Below are 19,736 nucleotides of genomic sequence, written 5' to 3' on the forward strand. Positions count from 1 at the left end.
TCGATACGTGAAAGAACGCACGGGCGTGATTAACGGGCGATCGATGAACCGCGTCTTATCTCGCGTCTTGAACGTCTGACAGAATGTCAGATCGCATGAGCGCAGATGCCGGAAGAGAGGATGTATCATACACTCGGCTTCTCGAAAGAAGCACCGTTTTATTTTTTTTCATTTACAGCACTTTCTAGATATAAGTATATCCTCCTTCTTCGTTGCACGAAGAAACATCGCTGTCCTCTTTAACGAAATGATTAAACGTAGTCTGTTTTCTTTATTTTCAGCACTCCACCAGACCATCTATTCCGGTGAAAGGTACGTAGAGCCAGATGACATTGATTATCTTTTCGTACCTTTGTCGCATTCGGTTAAATAAGCGACATAATTATCGGTGAAATTATGACATGTAAAGACATTCCTATCTTTTGTGTTCCAAAAAATTTATAATGGGCGATGTCTGTACTTTTTCCTATAGTTTTAATATTTCTATCGCGGAATAAACGTCTGTATCGCATTAACTACGGCAATAAAACGCATAATTTAATCGAATCACTGAATCGCAAGGTGAATAAAGTTAATGTGAAAGGCCATTACCAGGCTAACGATTTTGTAGGCTACTTTATCCTGTTCCATCAATATTTTTTCAATATTTTCAAATGTATCCCGTTGTCTGATGGACAGTATAATTTCCGCAATTTATGCTGATAAGCGCGGATGACTGTGAGATTTTCGCGTTCAATAAGTCAATTTTGTGGCCGGACGTTCGCGCTACCGGGGCGAACGTCCATGTGCTGTCGTCGTTTCACCTAGATAAGCCAAGTAACGACGCGAGCCAGGTTACACGTGTATGTACGGTCGAACCGCGACTATCGATGTTTTCGTGCGCCGTATGCAAGGCAGGCGGCACAAGGGCAAGGACCCCGAGGGACGTACAGTACGACGTTCACGAGTTGAGGGGGTTGCACCTCTCGCCGCCGAGTCTCTCGGACACTGTTCGATCTACCCTTCTCGCCGATAGTGCGCACCTCCCGGTGAAACGTCACTTCGAGACCGGGCGACCGATTGGTTTTTTAAAAAATTCACGAGACTTCACACGATCGCGTGTGCGCTGTGACTCGCCATGAGATTCGATCCGCTCGCTTATTGCTTTAGGAGAAAAAATAAAATCCGCGATAGTGAAAATACAGACATCGCTGGCGATGCCCGGATCTTGACGCTTCGAATCGAAGACCACGACACCGGTAATAAAATGATAAAATGTTATTTATGCTATTTTATATTAATTAGAAATTGTTTTAATTGTTTCATGGTTTTTATGTTGAGATAAGTGACGGATGAATTTTAAAAAGTGATTTCGCGCAACTGATTAAAATTAGACAAAACGCGTCTGCGTGTTTAAATGTTCCTAAATTCTCTCTTTTTGTCAATATTAAAACGTAATCTTCCGTTTCTATTAATTGAACAATTTTTAGATTCGAGGCGTCGACAAAAGATCGAATACAGGAGAATAGATCTCTAGCATGGTTAAAAATAAAATTTATGTTTTTCTTAAATTTTCATCATCCTACAAGATTAAAGATGAGGAAAACGTTATGTCTTCGATGTTAATAATTCTTCGTATCAATGTTTTAGCGACTTCGAATAAACAATTATCACGACAAACGGGACGTCCGACAAACATAATGTCATCGACTACATCAGTGAACGGTCATGGAGACTCGGTTTCCGGACTCACGGGTCGTCGGGAGCTCGAAAACATACCCCCGACACCGACGGCAACAGTCGCACAACACAATCTGCCGACTCCAGCGCAAAATAAACAGCAGAAACAAGCGCAACAGCAGCAGCAGCAGCAGCAACAACAACAGCAAATGCAGCAGCAGCAACAAACCCAGGTAGAAAACGGCCGTGGTAGGCGATCCAACGTCGTCAAGGAGGTTGAGAGACTGAAGAAGAACAGAGAGGAAAGGAGACAACGACAGGCAGAGTTAAAAGAAGCAATGATGAATTTGGATCCAGGCAATCCATATTGGGAATTTCTTGCCATGATAAGGTTGTTAATTTGTTAACTATCTTTTGCATTTAAAATGCAATAACTTGCTTCTTAAGATAAGGAATATATTAATATTACTCATTAATTAGACTTGATATAAATATTGTGCTAAATTTTGTAGAATATTGCCACCATGGTATATTTGGAGAACCCTTCATATATGATTGATAGCAAGTATTATATATTAATCGCATCGCTTGTGTATTGATTTTCACAGAGAATACCAAAACGGCATAGAGTTCAGGCCATTGCGAGACACTGACACCGTGGAGGATCATCAGATCACTGTGTGTGTGCGAAAACGTCCGCTTAATAAGAAGGAGCATGCGCGCAAGGAGATCGACGTGATCAGTGTGCCTAGCAAGGATCAGATGGTGGTGCACGAGCCCAAATCCAAGGTCGACCTTACCAAGTATCTCGAGAATCAGATCTTCAGATTCGATTACGCGTTTGACGAGACGTGTAACAACGAGATAGTCTACAAATACACAGCCAAGCCGCTGGTGCAGACAATCTTCGAAGGCGGCATGGCCACGTGCTTCGCATATGGGCAAACTGGTAGCGGCAAGACTCATACTATGGGCGGCGATTTCAACGGCAAAACGCAAGATTGCAAGAAAGGCATCTATGCTATGGTTGCCAAAGACGTATTCAAGTGTTTGAAATTAGCAAAATATCGGCCCTTGAATCTGGTTATTTCCGCTAGCTTCTTTGAGATTTACTCCGGCAAGGTATTTGATCTTTTGGCGGATAAAGAAAAGCTGAGAGTTTTGGAAGACGGCAAACAACAGGTTTGTTTTATACTGAAATACAAAGTTTGTATTAGCTTTGACCGAATGTAATCGTGCTATAAATTAACGTTTATATTATCATTTATTTGAATATTACATGATTTGTTTTCACATATTTGCTATTAATATATATAAAAATTACTTATGTTAACTTGCAACTTGTATTAGCAGATCCATTATGTATGATTGAGATTTATATTTGATATGAGATTATTATTTTCGTCTTATTTTTGTCTTAATATTTTTGTTTTCATTTTTCTTATAATATCCTGAAATTTTTTTCATACCTTCATATCAAAATAGGTGCAAATAGTGGGATTAACAGAAAAAGTCGTGGAAAATTGCGATGAGGTATTAAAGTTAATACAACACGGAAATAGCGCCAGAACGAGCGGTCAAACGAGTGCTAATTCCAACTCTTCGAGATCGCACGCAGTATTCCAAATAATAGCGCGTATGCCGGGTACACACAAGGTACACGGAAAGTTTTCGCTTATCGATCTTGCTGGTAATGAAAGAGGTGCTGACACGTCGTCCGCTAATAGGCAAACTCGTGAGTGTAAATGTTCAATTATGAGTAACGACCAAAATGAGTCTATCAGTTATGATTAATGATTAAATTTCCTTCAATTTTCTAAAATAATTAATGTTCTTATTAAAATTTTTAGGAATGGAAGGTGCTGAGATCAATAAATCTTTATTAGCGTTAAAAGAATGCATACGCGCGTTAAGCCGTAAGGGTACACATTTGCCTTTTAGAGCAAGCAAGCTGACTCAAGTATTAAGGGATAGTTTCATCGGTGAAAAATCAAAAACATGCATGGTAAATATAATCTGATAATTATATTATCGCGAAATATATGATTGAAGATAAGGAAATAGTTTTAAACAAGCATTATATATTTATAGATAGCGATGATTAGTCCTGGAATGAGTTCCTGCGAACATTCGCTAAATACATTAAGATATGCCGATCGAGTAAAGGAATTGGCGGCGACCGATCCTACAGAAGTAAAAGCCTCACCGACAGATGATGATCGAACTATGAAGATCGAGGAACAAGGAAACAACAGCGTACTATCGGATAGCGATCTAGCGCAGCTTCGATCTCTCAATGTAAGTGATTATATTTAATCATAAATCTTGAAAACATGTATTAAAATAATATGACATTGTTTAAATATTATTTATTATATATTATATTTATTATTTATATTTATTATATATTATTTATTACAATTTACTATTTATTATATAATTAAAGAACTTGAGCGAATGCGCGCGCGCACACACACACACATACAAACAGACAATGCAAACGAAATAATTTTCAATTTTACATGAATAATCTTTTTGTTCACAGGAAGGTGAACTGTCGCAAGATCTGTACACTTTTCACGAGGCAGTATCTGCTCTGCAGATGCTCGAAGAAGAGGTGTTAGATACGCACAAAGTGATCATGGATAATACAACTAAATTCCTTAATGACGCGCACAGTGTATTCAGCGCAACTCACGAAGTGGATTATGATCAAGAAGGTAAGATGAATTTGTTTGCATTTGCACGTTTACGTTTTTCTATTGGCTTTCCGTTACCGCTTTCGTTTCTTGTACTGCGTTACACTGATCGGTGTACTTTCGTTAAAAAGAATGAAATATTTACGGCGTGTATTCTGCTGTTTCATATTTGTTATCACGTATTTTTTTTTTTAATATATGAAAAAGATCAATTTTTGCGAACAAGATATTAACATCAATACGTTGAGTGAACATTATGTTCACTCAACATTATGTTGCGAAGATTTACGTGGTAAAAAATTTACAGGTAATGCCTCTGGCGATAAGTACTCTTAAGTGATGTTTTGATAATTGTGTTGTTTTCGTACTCTTTAAAATTATCCCGCTGCTAATTAGTAATAGAGAGCCTCAAAGTACGAAACGCTGTACTTGCCGGTATCATAGAGCATCGCATTTTATGACAGATTCGCGCAGTAAGACTAAGGCAAATTCCGTCACGTTAAACCGCCATCGGGGAGGCAGCAGTTCAATAAACACGATAACGAATAACGATGACACGGACAACTTATCGAACATTGACGCGCAGACAATTATAAATGCAGTGAGAGATATTCAGAGAGCGCAGAATCCTTCGAAGTCTTCCAGGCAGGATGAGATGGATTTGAGTTCATACGAGGACTTGAATGTTCTTCGCACGCCTAACAAACCTATTATGACGAAGAAAAGCGTGACGACCGGTCGAATTGCTAGAAAAAATTCAATCAATAAAAACCTAATGGAGCGTTCATTTCAAAGATCTAATCAAGGTCAACGGATTAAATGTTCCACCGGTGGTAAAACTCAGAAGTATCACTGGTCCGGTACATTCCGTAGCAAAAGAAATTTGTTTTCTAATGATAGATATCGTGACACACTTTATTCGCTTCAAGATAATAAACCGAATAAATTGGACAATCAGCTGACGAATTATAATTATTACAACGGAGATTTTGAGAAACAGAAACTCACGAGCAAGAAAGATATTTTCTACCCAAATTTCAAATTCGATTCGAGAAGTAATGGCGATTCATGGAGAGATGAATGGCTCGACGACACTATCGATTATCAGCCTACGGAATATTGCAATGAATCTATAGAGTTTGATCGTTTTAATGATTCTGATATTGAGCAGAATAATGGCGCGTTGCCGATATCATTTTCTGACATTAATATAAATTTAAGACGAATGACAGATTTAGATAATAAAAAGAAAATGTATAATCATTTACAAACGAACGATTCACGTACAAACGAACGAGACATTTCATATTCTCAATTTACCTATAATGATAGTAATATTAATAAAGAAGAATGCAGCAATCCTTACAATGTCAAGGAGTTGATTGATTCTTCGATAAATATCGAATTCAAAATCAGAAAAATGGATAATGATACCAAGAAGAAATCTGCTATTCGATCATGTTGTTATGAAGTGTGGTGTTTTCTAGTGTCTCTTTTGAAAAATGCCATTTTATTTTTATTGCTTCCAGCGGCATACATTATCTTTTTCATTTATGTACAAAAGAAAGAAGAGACAGAAAAAAAAATAGTAACATATAATTAACATTACATAAAACCGTTATATAAATCATCTATAAGTTTGAATGCGCGTTAATGTAATGATTCTAATCTTGTGTTATTATTATTATTATTATTTATATTTTATGTGATAAGATAGAACGATATATATTAAAAATTAGATTTTATGTCTTCCTTTTATAAATGTATTATTAGTGTGAAAAATTTGTGCCTAAAAAACTCTTGCTATTATATATAATTTTAATTCTAACGAAAAGACATTCCTTTAAGTTTGATATTCCTTGTGTTATTTGAGCTTTAACTGTATGCACGTTTGAAGTGTTTTGAATATTAATTCTGTGTGATTATTAAATATATTTTGATTTTGCAATCGCACTTTTTCTGCAAAAGTATAGCCTTTATCATGTATTATTTTTATTTTAAAGCAAAATTTTAAATAAATAATCGCGCGCGCTATACAATACATAATGTTATTTACATAAATGTATCGTAGGTATTTTTAACTACGTCATACCATTTTATCGATATTATTATATAAGAGAAAGGCGACTGACCACATATACATAATTCCAATTACATTTATAATTATAGCATAACAAATAAAATTTTCTTTGTTCCTCTATACACTTATTACATATTTTAAAAATCACGTTGCATTGTATACCTATAAGAGAAATTTGATGTAATACTAGAAAACCTTGCAGATTTGAGGCGGAAAAGAACAAAGTTTGAGTCACCCTACCTGAGGAGTTTCTCGTTGCGTAGACGTCTTATAGAGAGAAAACTATTTTCCGACGGTACGATAAATTCGATTAACAATTCTATAAAATAGTTTCGAAAAAGCAGCTTATTGCACCATACATATATATACTAATGTTACGCGTCACATTATTTTTTCATCGATATCACATGCATATTTCAATCAAATATATACATATCCCAAAAATAATATTTTTTAACTATGTTTGATATTTGAAATTTTATAGATGTAAATGATTGATTTTGCTAATGTAACGTCAGAAAAAAGATTTTCTTCTCATCTACTTTAAAAGTTTCCATTTCTATCGAGTTATATTATTATGAGATTTGATAAAGTATCAAAATCGTTCAATTATTAAGAGAATTGAATTATTTGATTTTTTTAAACTGTATCTATTGTTATAGACACAGTTTTTAAAATAATGTGTAATTGTGTGGAGCTAATCCTTCTGGTTCAAATCTCGTACAAATATATTAAAATAAATTATATCATATAAATATAAAAAAAAAAACAAAAAATAATATTCCCGTAATAATATTTTATAATATGGATATTTTCCTTAGAATACATGAACATATATCCTGGGAGGGTAAACTCAAAATTTTTTCTTTTCTTTTATTCTTGTTACATATTATTGTATAATATTTGATTAAATATTACATTGTTAAAAGAAAAACACATTATATTAAAAATTATTAAATATTTATATTAAATAATTCTGTACATATGTAATATAAAATATTATATCTTCGAAAGCGTGAACACATCGTATGTATGCAAATTCCTTGTTAATAAATGTTATTTTTGTGGATTTGATGGCTCGCGAGCTAATGATAGTGTCACGTTAAATAGTTACATGTAATCATATTGAGGACGCTATAAAAGAGTTACTCTAAATAAATCTTGCTTATGTTCAGCTTAAGCTTCAATTTTTGTGTAATAGTTATATTTAATTATACTTGTGTGTGTCTATACATGTATAAATAATGCTCATAACTGAATTCAAGCTTTTAAGATTGATTCATAAGCAATTAAAAAATAAGACATTAATATAAATGTATTCCCCACAAAACATTCCATTTAATTTACATAGCTATGCTTTAATAAAAAAATAGTGGCTTTTATAACTTGAGAGCGTGGTTAAAATAATTTAGATTTAAGTTTCTTTAAGTATCATACAATATCAAGTAATACAATATCAATCAATAATTTAGATTTAAGTTTCTTTAAGTATCACACAATACTTACAATATCATATTTTAAATTACTAACGATTATCATTTAATTAATATTATTCTCTTAATTTTAATGTAATTCCCCTATTTTTATGAGTTGTATTATCATGTATAAAATGTTTGTTTTCACTGAAATTTTCAAGATATATTAATTAAAATATTATATATAATTAAAAAACTGACACTTTACATTTTCAATTAAACAAAACTAAAATGATGGTAAAATTTGATGTGATAAACTACATGTTAATTAACTATGTTTTATGAAGTTAATGAACTGTAAAGTTAAATATTACAATATTAAAATAAAGCAGGGAGAATAGCTCTCCGTCCTTCATATTTATAATACACATCATCTCTATGTATCTTTGATATAAATCTTAATTATGCTTAAGCCGATGTGTCTAATCATGCTGTTGGGTGCTCTGACGGGTGTGCGTGTTATCTGTTGCAGCATATGTCCAAAAATGGGAGCAGTTGCTAATACAGCAACGTGACATCCTCAATGCCGCGCTCGATCAAGTCAGCCAATTTCGCGGGCAGCTCTTACAGGAGGAACAAATCAGTCAGAAGATGACCCGAACGCGCAACGTTACAACGCGGTACAATTAAGAATGATATTTTAACGATTGCGAATCGAAAAAAAGACACAAAACGTAATTATTTCTCTCTCTCTCTCATCGATGAGAAAAGCCCGCTTCTTATGTGTGTATTGATCTTTATAATTACAAGCGCGCGAAAAGCAAGTATACATGACACTAGTGCGACACATGAACGCAAAATGTAATAAAACTCCATCTTGCCTTCGAAATTGCTACGAAAAGTATGTCGATGAGAAAGCAAGGAGCTCGACTCGTATAAAACTCACCCTAGCGATCCTGTATTATATAACGATTCTTCTCGAATGATTCTTTAAGCGAAACGACAGAATCCCACAAAGAGGATATATAAATAAAGAAATAAAATTGAAGTATGCATAATAAAATAATAAAAATAATTCTTTAAGAATTCGCAAAAAAAAAGAAATCAAATTTTTGTTTTTTACGTATTGGATTTGTTCGTCGCGTCCCTGCGAGAATTCACGGAGAATTTTTAGTCGGGATTTTTTTTTTGTTTCTTTTAGTTTGAGAACGTAGAAAAATTTTGAGTGATCGCGTGGAATCGTTCGTAAAGATACCCTAAATATATACAATTTTTTTATTTAGCTTAGTAAACAAAGTTTTACCAGTATGTAATTACATGTTTCTAAAACGAATTCTTACGCGTTTTACACATTTTTGGGCCGCACTAAGATTACCGTAGAAATTTTAAGCCGTCGATACGTACTCGTGTACACAATTCGTCCGTTTTCGAAATGCAAAGTACCATCGCGAATAATAATGCGTCACCTATGAAATCAGATCAATACACAGTTTTAGATTCAGAATGCTAGGTGTATTATTACGAGGGACCTAGTATTGGATAATATTGGACGAGGAAAAGCCTTAGTATGCTGAGGAGGAATGAAAAAAAATATATATATATCATAGTGATACTTTGTACACTTATCCACATACGCATATACACACATACATACACGAGCGTAGTTATCGACGACATTCGTAAACCAAATAACGACTGATTTCGAAAAAGATGTAACTCTTAGCTCATAAGAAATTGCACAGCGCGGCGTTCATCCAAGTTCGGATTTAAGTTTTTTAGTATTAATATCGTCGACGGCACATTAAACGGTCCTCTTTTTTTTCTTACATTATTAAAAGTATGAGATTAAAATCTTCATTTGATTTGTCAACGCATACTCTTGTTTTTTTCCTCACTTTATTGAATCACACATGATTCTAACATGCGTGTGTAGCTTTACTACGAGTGCGTCTAATCGAATATCATTAATTTTTATCACGCTTTATTGAGATAAAGTTGATAAATTTCATATTCTATTGATATATCGCTTTCTTTTAACAGAAATTGCTTCATAAAATATAAAGTCATAAATTTTTGTCTCTCTCTGCTATTTCGTTTTCTGATTTTTACATTCTCTCAAATGCATTACAATTAATGGTGATACAATATAATATTATTATATTTCAAATGAAATTATATATAAAGATTGAATTGATTATATAAAGGTTAAAAATATAGTTTTTTACATATATTACATGTATAAATCAAGCTACTATTCACAAAATAAGTTTCAGCATCTATGAAGAAAGAAAATAAATTTTTAAAATATTTTATTAATGATTATATCTTTCGGTGTGTGTTTATAATTCAATGTACATATTTAACATACCACTAATTGAATTAAGGTTCAATGGCTAGTGTAATTGCAAATTGGTAAAAATATTGTATCACCAAGGTAATTGTAAAAAAATATGCTTGCTACAGTCTCATTTTAGACAATAGAAAATTAAAGAAAAATAATATATTGCACATCATAATTACTTCTCTTGAAAATTTCATTCTAAGTGTCCATTTTCCTATGTATACATAAAATTCTCATGCGACAGAACGATCATGTGTACGCCCAATTTTGTAAACGTATAAAATTATTCTGATCATAATTGCGAAAATGTTACTCGAAATCTCTATCGAAGCTTAAAGATAGATGAAAAAAATAACATTAACACGGAGATAGGAGTAATAGAGTATTCCTGTGTTGATAACAAGATACGATTTATATATAAAAATAAAATATAGCGCGAAGAGAGTAATATAAAAAATTGTTTGAAATTATTGTTAAATTAACGAGATAATTATATTTTCCACTGACGGCATTTTTTTCTAATCTTTATTGATAGTATTATGTAATCTGAAGCTGTGACTCTCTCCGTATTAATATCATGCTTTATTGATTGAAAAATTTCACATTTTTTCTTACGTATTCGATACTACGCTTCTCAACGATGATTGTTAAATATATCGTCTTAATAAACCTTAAACAATCGATGCAGTTCATGACTGCTGTAACTCAGGCATATATCAGTAGTTCCATATATATAAATTTTGTTAGCTTTTTTCATGAAAAAAATCGCGTTTTATCATCTCGTGCGAGTGCGCGCGCGCAAAAACAAATATTTTTTAACACAAGAATAGTGATAGAGAGACGAAGCTTAATATATCTAAAAGATGTTAATATACTTCTTATTTTTTTATAATCTAATAATTTATGCGGGAGGAGAGTAAATCAAACACGTATCCCTACACTGTCTTTCCTCCGCCTTTCCATTGTATGTCGTACTTAATCGATTTCCAAACTATTCTAATTCGATGTGCACAGAAAGATTTTGGATACGTATGAGAGATTTCACGTTGTTGCTTTATGAATGAAATAAATCAAATTAAAAAATGGATATTATAATACGCTACGCTCCTCATCCTGATCAGCGTATTCCAATAAAATTGAAAAAAGAATAGTACACGCGAGTAGAGAAATTAATTTTATGATTGTTTATAGAGAATTGTGTTATTGTAAGTATATTTTCAGATTTTTAAACAATCTCTTTCCGTTTGTAATATTTAATTTTTCCATTTACAATCGTTATAGATAATTAAAATTTTAGATTTTTTTCAATAAGATTTTATCGTCATATTATTTCAATGACGTGATGTCTCATCGACGAAGGGATCCAGGATGGAGAACGGATCGTCAAATGCGTAATTATGAAACGAATACAATCATGATATTTAATCGCACATAGACATACATAGGTAGGCATTTTATTTCGTACTTGATAGAGCTGCACAAGACAATAATTACCAGAAATGCATGTATAGGTGAAGGCGTGTAAACGAGACCGACGAGTAACTTTATATATCGAACGGTATATATATATAATACATACATACAGCTGATCACGAAGAATTTATGCTAAAATGTTGTCGGACACATCTCATGGGCACATTTTCAGCCAAACATTAAAAATCTCGCTTAGCAATAATGATGACTTCTCAAGCAATGATGACAAATATCTTCTAATACACGAAATGCTCGATGTGATTAATGCTGGAACGTATACGCATTCGACAGTTCAATATTTTCCTTGATTAAGGAGCAGACTTTATATATGTGTAATCTGGGCTAATCATTTACATTAGTTTGTCGAATTCCTATAACATTACATTTAACATAAATATTTTTTTCTATCATTTCTTTCACTCTATATTATGTATATACGATTAAAAAATACCGTGCTCTGAACATAAAATGTCTTTTTTTTACGCTGAAGAATGCTAAAAAAACCGAAATAAAATATATTACACGCTGTACTTGGCAGCTAATGTGTATTAACTGTATAGTCTTGCGATAACTATGAAACAAACTCATTCTCTCGCAGAGGAGGTGGTCTGTACAGATAGAGGAAGCTCGTGTGTCTACGTCGTCGCTGATAGTTATGTGAGCACGATATAGCCACATGAGCATACCGAGAAATCGGGGGAAAAAATCCGCATTTATCTTCTCTAACGGTATATAACATGGAATGGATTCTCTCTCTTCGAAAACGTATTTTCATTACACATATAACTAATGATACATATATATGTACATATCCAGATAGCCAACTGTCTATGAGGTTGCTGTCATATTGCCAACAATTGTATTATTGTTGGCAACGTGACAGCAATATGATTAATCAATATGATTAATCACGCTTGATTACCTGAATACATGCATATACATGTATGTATATATAGCTGACGTGTTGGAATATCGCGAGCCCGTTTTCAAATCGCTCCTTTGCATTTCTATCGCTCATCTATTTATTCTTCACGGCCTTTACATTAATAGACTTTTCTATAAAACGAACCGAAGAGCTTCTATGTCAGAAATGATGAACGAATTTCTAAAGTATTCTGTGACATGCAAATGGTTTACAATACACAACTGTTAATAGATTAATCAAAAAATATATATTCGTTACATTAATTATCAGGTGTAATATAAATGCATTCATGTTTAAAATGACAAGTAGCATTGAGTGTTAATTTATTTGGTTGCAATATATATTGCAAAAGTGTTCGATTCTTTTCGTACTTTAATGTTTCCAAACACGGAATTTTTAAAGTAATCTTCAACTTTTTTTTGAAAATTTGAATTGCATAAATATATCGAGTGCAATCACTAGGCAAATGAAATCGGTATCAGGCAACTACATTTGATATTAACGTGTAAATATTATATGCTATAATGTGACGCTACAGTGCAAATATACAGAATTATACATTTATTTTACAAGAATGGACATAGTCGAGGGCATTTTTTATACAATTGTTTTCTTTTCGAATGAGAAAATGGTTTGTGCATTTTCGGATACAACACACGCATTCAATGTCTCTTGCTATTTTACAATACATATTTCCAAAATTGCATACGTTTCATATTTTACACAACTACATAATATAAAAGGCATCCAAGGCACAAACTTGGGCGAGACGCAAAAAAAAAAATACAGTGTTCTATCAATTTTCGAAAGCGTTAAGTTTGAAGTCGAATTTTCGTAGACTTTGAAGAAATGATGTTTCCTTTCGAAGATTAGGATTGGAAAGATTCAAGCGAGGTTGCTTTGTAAACGGGCTTTGCGATTTTTCAGTTTAGCAAGAAAACGAAGACTGGTGAGAGATACAAGCTGTAAATCTAATGTTGCATGTGAGAAACTATTTACATATGTCTTACAATAATGCACATCATGCTCACTTCAAACTCATGATGGAGCTCAATGTGCTCGTAAAAGATCTCGTAACTCCATTCTAATCAGTTAGCCATTCGATTTCGTTTATGCAAATTATGATGCAGCATTGTCGCTATAAGAGATCTCTAATTCATTTGTATATATCGATGAGAATTTCAGACATATTGGATCATATTCTGCAGGAAGTAATTAATTCTGAAATAAATTTACAACGGTTTTTTTTTGCATATATATGATATCTTTTTTTTCTACTTATTTCATCTTCTGATACAGGATATCTATTTCCTGATCAATTTCTTCGTGCAAAAGTCGATCCAATTAATTATCATTATATCAAACAATAAATTGCCACAGTTCGAACGCGCTGAAAATGTATTTTACATTTTATCTCTTTTTTTTCTATAGTCATTGATTATTGTCTCCATCGCTTGTACAATTGTACCATATTATGCAATACGGAATAAAGCAGCATTTCGTTGAACATTAATGTTTGTACCAAACAGTAGTTCTATTCAACTTGAAATTTAATCTTTCCTCATCACACGCACGTCACACATATTTAACATAATGCAATTGTAAGTTACAACATTTTGTCATACTTTCCTTATCACTTAATCATTAATCAGGCAAATATCTTATTTCTTAGTACTTCCTTTTGTTTATCACGGAATTGTAATTAGGCAAGTATTTTTATTCTCTCTCGTACTTTCTTTTGTTCATCATCACCGAATTGTAAATTTGCCAAATCGAATAGCAAAGAATCACAGCTAGGCACATATCGGCAAACAAGTGACAGCAAACGGCAGTGAAAAAAGGTAGTATTGTCTATGTAGGCACTGTTAATATCTGACGGCTAACATATTCAAAGGCATCGATGTATTTTCGAAATACTTGATTTGTGATTACTTTGGGAACGTGATTAGAAAGAATTGTATTTCTTTGACAAAATATCACAGTGCATAAATTATAAATGTATTATGCGAATATATACCGTTCTTTTTGGCACCTTTTGCAGCATATAAAAGTAACAAACAAAGTAATATCAAGAGCAACTCCAATTTTTGTAAAAATAACTTCTCATCCAGTAATGTATAAACTTACTAACAGATGACTTCTTCATTAAACATACACTTGTACACACATACAAGTATATACGATTCTCCCATATAGAATTTGTACAGCACATAAAATTTCATATATTTATGACACATAAAACTTACCTAAATGTGTAATGTGTTTTTAGAAATTGTAATATATGGAAAGCGTTGAATCATATGGTACATGATGCGATAATCGAGAAGAGTACAATGCAATGTAATCTATACAGAGATGGAGCAAGGCCATGAATCATAAATCTCTTTCTATAAATTAATGTATTCGACGTTTCAATATATCATTGGACGCAGTTAACTTCCAACAGTCAACGTGAGATCAACGTCCAACGTCTTACATTGAAATACAGATCGCATTGTGTTTCAATAAAAGACTGCTATATCATCAATCGTTTTAGCGAAAAATTTGAATAGATCTACTTAGAGATGTAAAAATATTTTTAAGACACACACATAACAGATATAATCATTACTATTGATCGACAGAGACTATTTTTTTTTCGTTCCCTTTCCATAATTCGGAGAATTTATTTTCTTTGTTAAGCAGCTGTAATCTTATGTTATATGTATATCTTTTATCATCACAATAAATTTTAAAATCGCCTAGAAAAAGATTTGTGGCATAACACTTGACAAATACCTTCACACACACAATAAGTCTCCATATAAAATAAAGTATTACGACTGATGAATAGATTTGAAAAATATTTCTTTTTTTTTTACACATATATATCATTATACTTCTATAATTCTTTTCCTATATAACAGCCAAAGAGTTTTATAGCATCTAAATGTATACATTACGCGATCACGATAGCTTCCAGAGATCACTGTTAAATATTCTTATTTTTTTATGTAACATTTCTCGTAATTATTTATATTTCTTTCAAACATATTTTTATTTCAGCATCGTCTCTTATTTTTAAAAGTTTAATATTGGTATAACATAAAGTAACTTACAGCTGTAATTGTTGTCAAACATGTCTCTGTGCATGGTCTTCACAATTCTCACAATTATGGCAATTATGGTCAATATCCTTAAACTCTTAAAAGTGCATCGAGACTAATGTCCTTTTCTTATAATGAACATTTTGTTGTAGGATGTGTATATTATTTATGACACTGAACTTATGGCGTTATGGGGCGGACCCATTTGTGTTAACACTTTATCCAACCATTGCAAAGGTCCATGTAAATGTGCTTCGATCCAGCAAGGAGTTGATGTAACATCTTGTCTATGATATTCAGCACCCCATCCTTTTACAAATGACATTCTGTGAATAAAAAAGTTTTTATTTACCATACAGTTATATATATTATTCTTATTAATTATCTGTGCATTAAATTATAATGAATTACCTAATTGTACACATCTTTGTTAACTCATAGACAGCTTCAAAACCATGATTTACACTTTGCGACAAAAGCTGAGCGAATTCCTGATTATTGAATATCTTCAACGAACATCCTGGTGGAATTTTACAAACTGTACTAGGATGAAATCCATGATGGTGATTACAATTTCTAGATTGTACAAATATTGCCGAATCAGACAGACATTCGGCATAAACTTCGCCGCCAACATAGTACAAATGCACTCCTTTGCCTATGTGTCGCCTTGTATTTTCTATTGTGGAATTTCGATTTACATTGGATAGTTGTCCAAGACAAAAACGATCAGAGTTATTGCTCGGATTTGTAAAACCGTCAATAACTACTGAGTGCGTTTGACAATGAAATACCTCGCCCACTCGACAATTTAACTCGTAGTATGCGATCGAAGCCCAGTAGGGTGGTTCTTGATAACATACAGGTGTAGCTGATTCGATGGGTGCGCTCGTGTCCATTGGAACCGAATCTGACGACGAAGTTTGTCCGGTCTGCGAGCCATCTTCTGGCGGAGAATATGCTGGCGGTGGCGTCTCTGGTAACCCATTAGTACCGTACGGACTCTGGGGATTCGGCAAAGTTGCGCTCCCTGGGCTTGGCACAGAACCGACAGAGGACATGGGTGACGTCGGATTGACACCACCTGTGGAGCTAGCGTTGAAACCGCTGGATGAGTAGGACACATTGTGCGGCATGCTTGGATCGGCCAATTGTTGAAAAGGCAACAAAGAATGACCAGGAGCATATTCTGAGTGTCTAGGAACCAATACCGGCGGCAGCACTGGGCTCTCCACTCTTTTATAGTGATAGGGATTAATACAAACTTCCTTCTGCTTGGCAGAGAATGGATATTGACATAGTTCCAATGGTTTTAGTTCATGATGCGATTGGAGATCCGGCCATCGCCAGACTCTGCAATATATCACATGTGGCAAGCCTTTGCGATGGGAAACTTGTAGTCTACCATCTAAGCTTCGAGGAATCGTTACGCATTTACTTGGTGTGCCAGGACAGCTCAATGCCCGCTCCAATTCTTCGATTGCTCCTTTACGCTTCTTCAATTTTTTCACCAATGAGTCGACCGCTTTCTCCGCCCATTTTTCTTCTTCATCTCCTTGTTTCCAGCCAAGCAATTTTTTCACAGCGGGACTGGTGAACGAAAACAAACTATTCAACGAAGACATAGGTCCAGAACTTGAAGTTCCTTCTTCATCATCCATATTCGAAAGGTAATGTATTAATTAAAAGCGATATCTATGCATAATATTTTTGTCCACATCTATAAGAAATAAATCTTCTTTGTCAGCAATCTGGAATCATACAAATGTTCCAATTTCTTAGTAAAACTTTGAGAAAAAAAATGAAAGAATTTTTTTCTACTTTGTAAAATCATTCTCTCTCGTATAAATACTTATTGCAGCTATTAATTCTTAAATATTTTCTTCTTTTATATAATCATATACTTGAAATTCTAACAAAATTTACTTTTCAAAATGTTTGAAACATTAGATTTGGGAGAAAAAATGTCCTTATTCTACTCGTATTTTACTTTAATTACTTTTTAAAATTTTTCTCCAAGTTGAAATTTCAGAAAACAAAAAGTTTTTCTCTATTGTATACAGCAACAATACGCGACAAAGCGCGAATTCGAGCGCATCGTCTGCCGCCAATCCGGATTTTTGTCATGCTATTTTTACAAGAATATGTGATATTTTGGCATGTCTCCTCCCACTGCTACGTCAATTCACTAACAAAGAGAACAAAATCCCATAAATATTGGAAACTTTTTTTTTCAAACGGAGACACACATACACGCATATGGCGAGATTTTAAATGGAAAATTCGCTCGCGCGCGTACAATATTTAGAAATTACAAGAATCAATTATATCGCAAATGTAACAAAATTCACGACGATAAAACATTGTAAATTTGAATATACGAAAAGTACATCTTATTCATCGACTTTAAGAAGCCACGAAGAAGCAGTCACACTATTTTCAAACATTTCATACTTTATTATATTAATTCCGCAACACTCGTTAAGCGACTCGTTTCTCCGTAAATATTCGATAGTAAGGTAAATGAAATAAATCTTCAACGCAAACATACATACATGCGTATACACGCGCACGGACAAGGTATTCCACCGAGTGTAACATCGTGCGTGAGGTTAATTATGTTACGGGGCGAGCACTCTTGTCGAAGAGATCGCCGAGCGGCAGGCTACCGCGGTAAAAAACTGACGCACCGGAAGCGCGCGCACACGCACGCACACAAAAACGGACACACGTACACATACATGCACCGGAGATTACGCTCTGCCTCTCCGCGAATCGGTACGCTACGCGAAAGTACCGCGCTCTCGTTCGGATATTTCTTCACTTACGCGCTGCTCCTCGGCAACTCGGCATTGTTTTTACCACCGTCTCCCACTCCGGCCACGCTCTATCGTCCTCGACGCCACGCTCTCGCCATTACGATCTTTCGCCCAGCGCAAAAAGCGCCCGTGGGGTTATCGATTGCGCGCTTCGACTGCTGGGCGGCGCGGGGTGCCCGATGGCGATTCCGCGAAGAGCGACGACGCGATTATTATCTGGGGCCGCGAATCAATCTCTCGATTGAGCGATCCCTCGTGTCTCTCGGACGTCCCGCTGTCATCTCTCGCGCTCGAGCGACGAGGAGATTGACCGACAACGTAAAGGGACGGGAAGACGCGAGCGGGTATTATCGTCTCCGTACACTTGGTTAACGTCCCGTCTCGCTTCCGCAAATGCGCGATCGACTCGTCGGTTACGCGAACGTTGGTACTCGGGTAAACATCCTCTCCGCGCGACGACACTACGGCGAGTGTTTACTTGGCGGATTGCGTCGAGCGATGCCGTTTATAACGGATTTTCAGCGATGCGAGGCTGACGTTTCATTCGCCGAGGCGCCGAGTCTACCGGACGTGCCGATTGGTTGGCGAATAGAGGATTTCTAGGATTTCCATGGTTTCTTATAATGTCAGCCAATCGGTATGTCGGATGAATTTGGCATGCGACAAATTTAATAGCGCCCTGGGTCACTAGGAGTTCCCAGAAATGCCGCCTTTCGGTTGCCATGTCCACCGATTTTTGCTCCAATTGGAATAAATCGCATTTGATATGAGGGATTTGAAGAGGGTAAGGATGAATATTACATCTATTCTTTTGATTTTAGAAAGAAGCTTCTTTGCTTTTATCAGTTTGAAAAGGATCGATGTAGATTTCTAAGTCAAAGTTAAAACTACTGTAAATAAATTTAATAAATACAAATGTAAATCTTTCTTCACTAATAATATAATGGTATAGTATCTTTTGAACACTGCAACACTTTATGAACCTTTCACTGGTTTTTTTAAGAATAATATATATGGAAATTATAATATAATTTGGATTATATATAATTATACAATTTAATCTTATTAATTTTATCATTTAAAGCATGTGCTTTGTATTATTTTATTGCATGATTAATACGCAGCAAATTTATCTTTGTTTTAAATCAATGTTAATATACATGTTAATCGATGTTAATATAAAATTAATATACACAATTATATAATTTATATATTCTATTACATTATATATATACATTT

The 19,736-nt window shown here is 34.2% G+C and overlaps 2 protein-coding genes across 10 annotated transcripts in view; one reads left to right on the forward strand and one right to left on the reverse strand.

The window, feature by feature from the left end:
• Positions 1–9,727, forward strand: part of LOC105257655 (kinesin-like protein Klp10A) — a 32,509-nt gene extending 22,782 nt beyond the window's left edge. For 3 of the 8 annotated variants that reach the window (XM_025410099.1, XM_025410100.1, XM_025410097.1), the window contains 8 exons: positions 282–312; positions 1,630–2,050; positions 2,268–2,841; positions 3,145–3,394; positions 3,510–3,664; positions 3,751–3,957; positions 4,205–4,379; positions 4,823–5,976. In XM_025410099.1, coding sequence (XP_025265884.1) covers positions 282–312; positions 1,630–2,050; positions 2,268–2,841; positions 3,145–3,394; positions 3,510–3,664; positions 3,751–3,957; positions 4,205–4,379; positions 4,823–5,961 — 2,952 coding nt within the window. In that variant the 3' untranslated portion in view covers positions 5,962–5,976. Of the gene's footprint in view, positions 1–281; positions 313–1,629; positions 2,051–2,267; positions 2,842–3,144; positions 3,395–3,509; positions 3,665–3,750; positions 3,958–4,204; positions 4,380–4,822; positions 5,984–6,640; positions 6,734–8,385 lie in introns of those variants that run through there. The other 5 variants (XM_020029487.2, XM_011268432.3, XM_011268431.3 and 2 more) reach the window with 4 other exon arrangements.
• A 1,907-nt stretch (positions 9,728–11,634) lies between these two features.
• LOC105257657 (protein mothers against dpp) lies at positions 11,635–19,079 on the reverse strand. 2 transcript variants are annotated; one of them, XM_011268437.3, is made up of 3 exons: positions 18,507–19,079; positions 16,090–17,429; positions 11,635–16,004 (listed from the first exon to the last, which is right to left on the reverse strand). In XM_011268437.3, the coding sequence occupies exons 2-3, from the start codon at positions 17,337–17,339 to the stop codon at positions 15,845–15,847; spliced, it is 1,410 nt and encodes a 469-aa protein (XP_011266739.1). In that variant the 5' UTR covers positions 17,340–17,429; positions 18,507–19,079; the 3' UTR covers positions 11,635–15,844. The 2 variants fall into 2 exon arrangements, with proteins under 2 accessions (XP_011266739.1, XP_011266740.1); XM_011268438.3 differs by having other exon boundaries at positions 18,234–19,079.
• Between the last annotated feature and the right edge of the window lie 657 nt (positions 19,080–19,736).

Source organism: Camponotus floridanus, unplaced genomic scaffold (assembly GCF_003227725.1).
Source record: "Camponotus floridanus strain SB8 unplaced genomic scaffold, Cflo_v7.5 scaffold3, whole genome shotgun sequence".
Lineage (NCBI taxonomy): Eukaryota > Metazoa > Arthropoda > Insecta > Hymenoptera > Formicidae > Camponotus > Camponotus floridanus.

Coding starts and splice junctions, on each gene's coding strand:
- LOC105257657 (XM_011268437.3), bottom strand. CDS start 17,339: ATGGATGATGAAGAAGGAACTTCAAGTTCTGGACCTATGTCTTCGTTG. Junction 16,005..16,089: donor ACAAAGATGTGTACAATTAG/GTAATTCATTAT, acceptor TTTTATTCACAG/AATGTCATTTGTAAAAGGAT.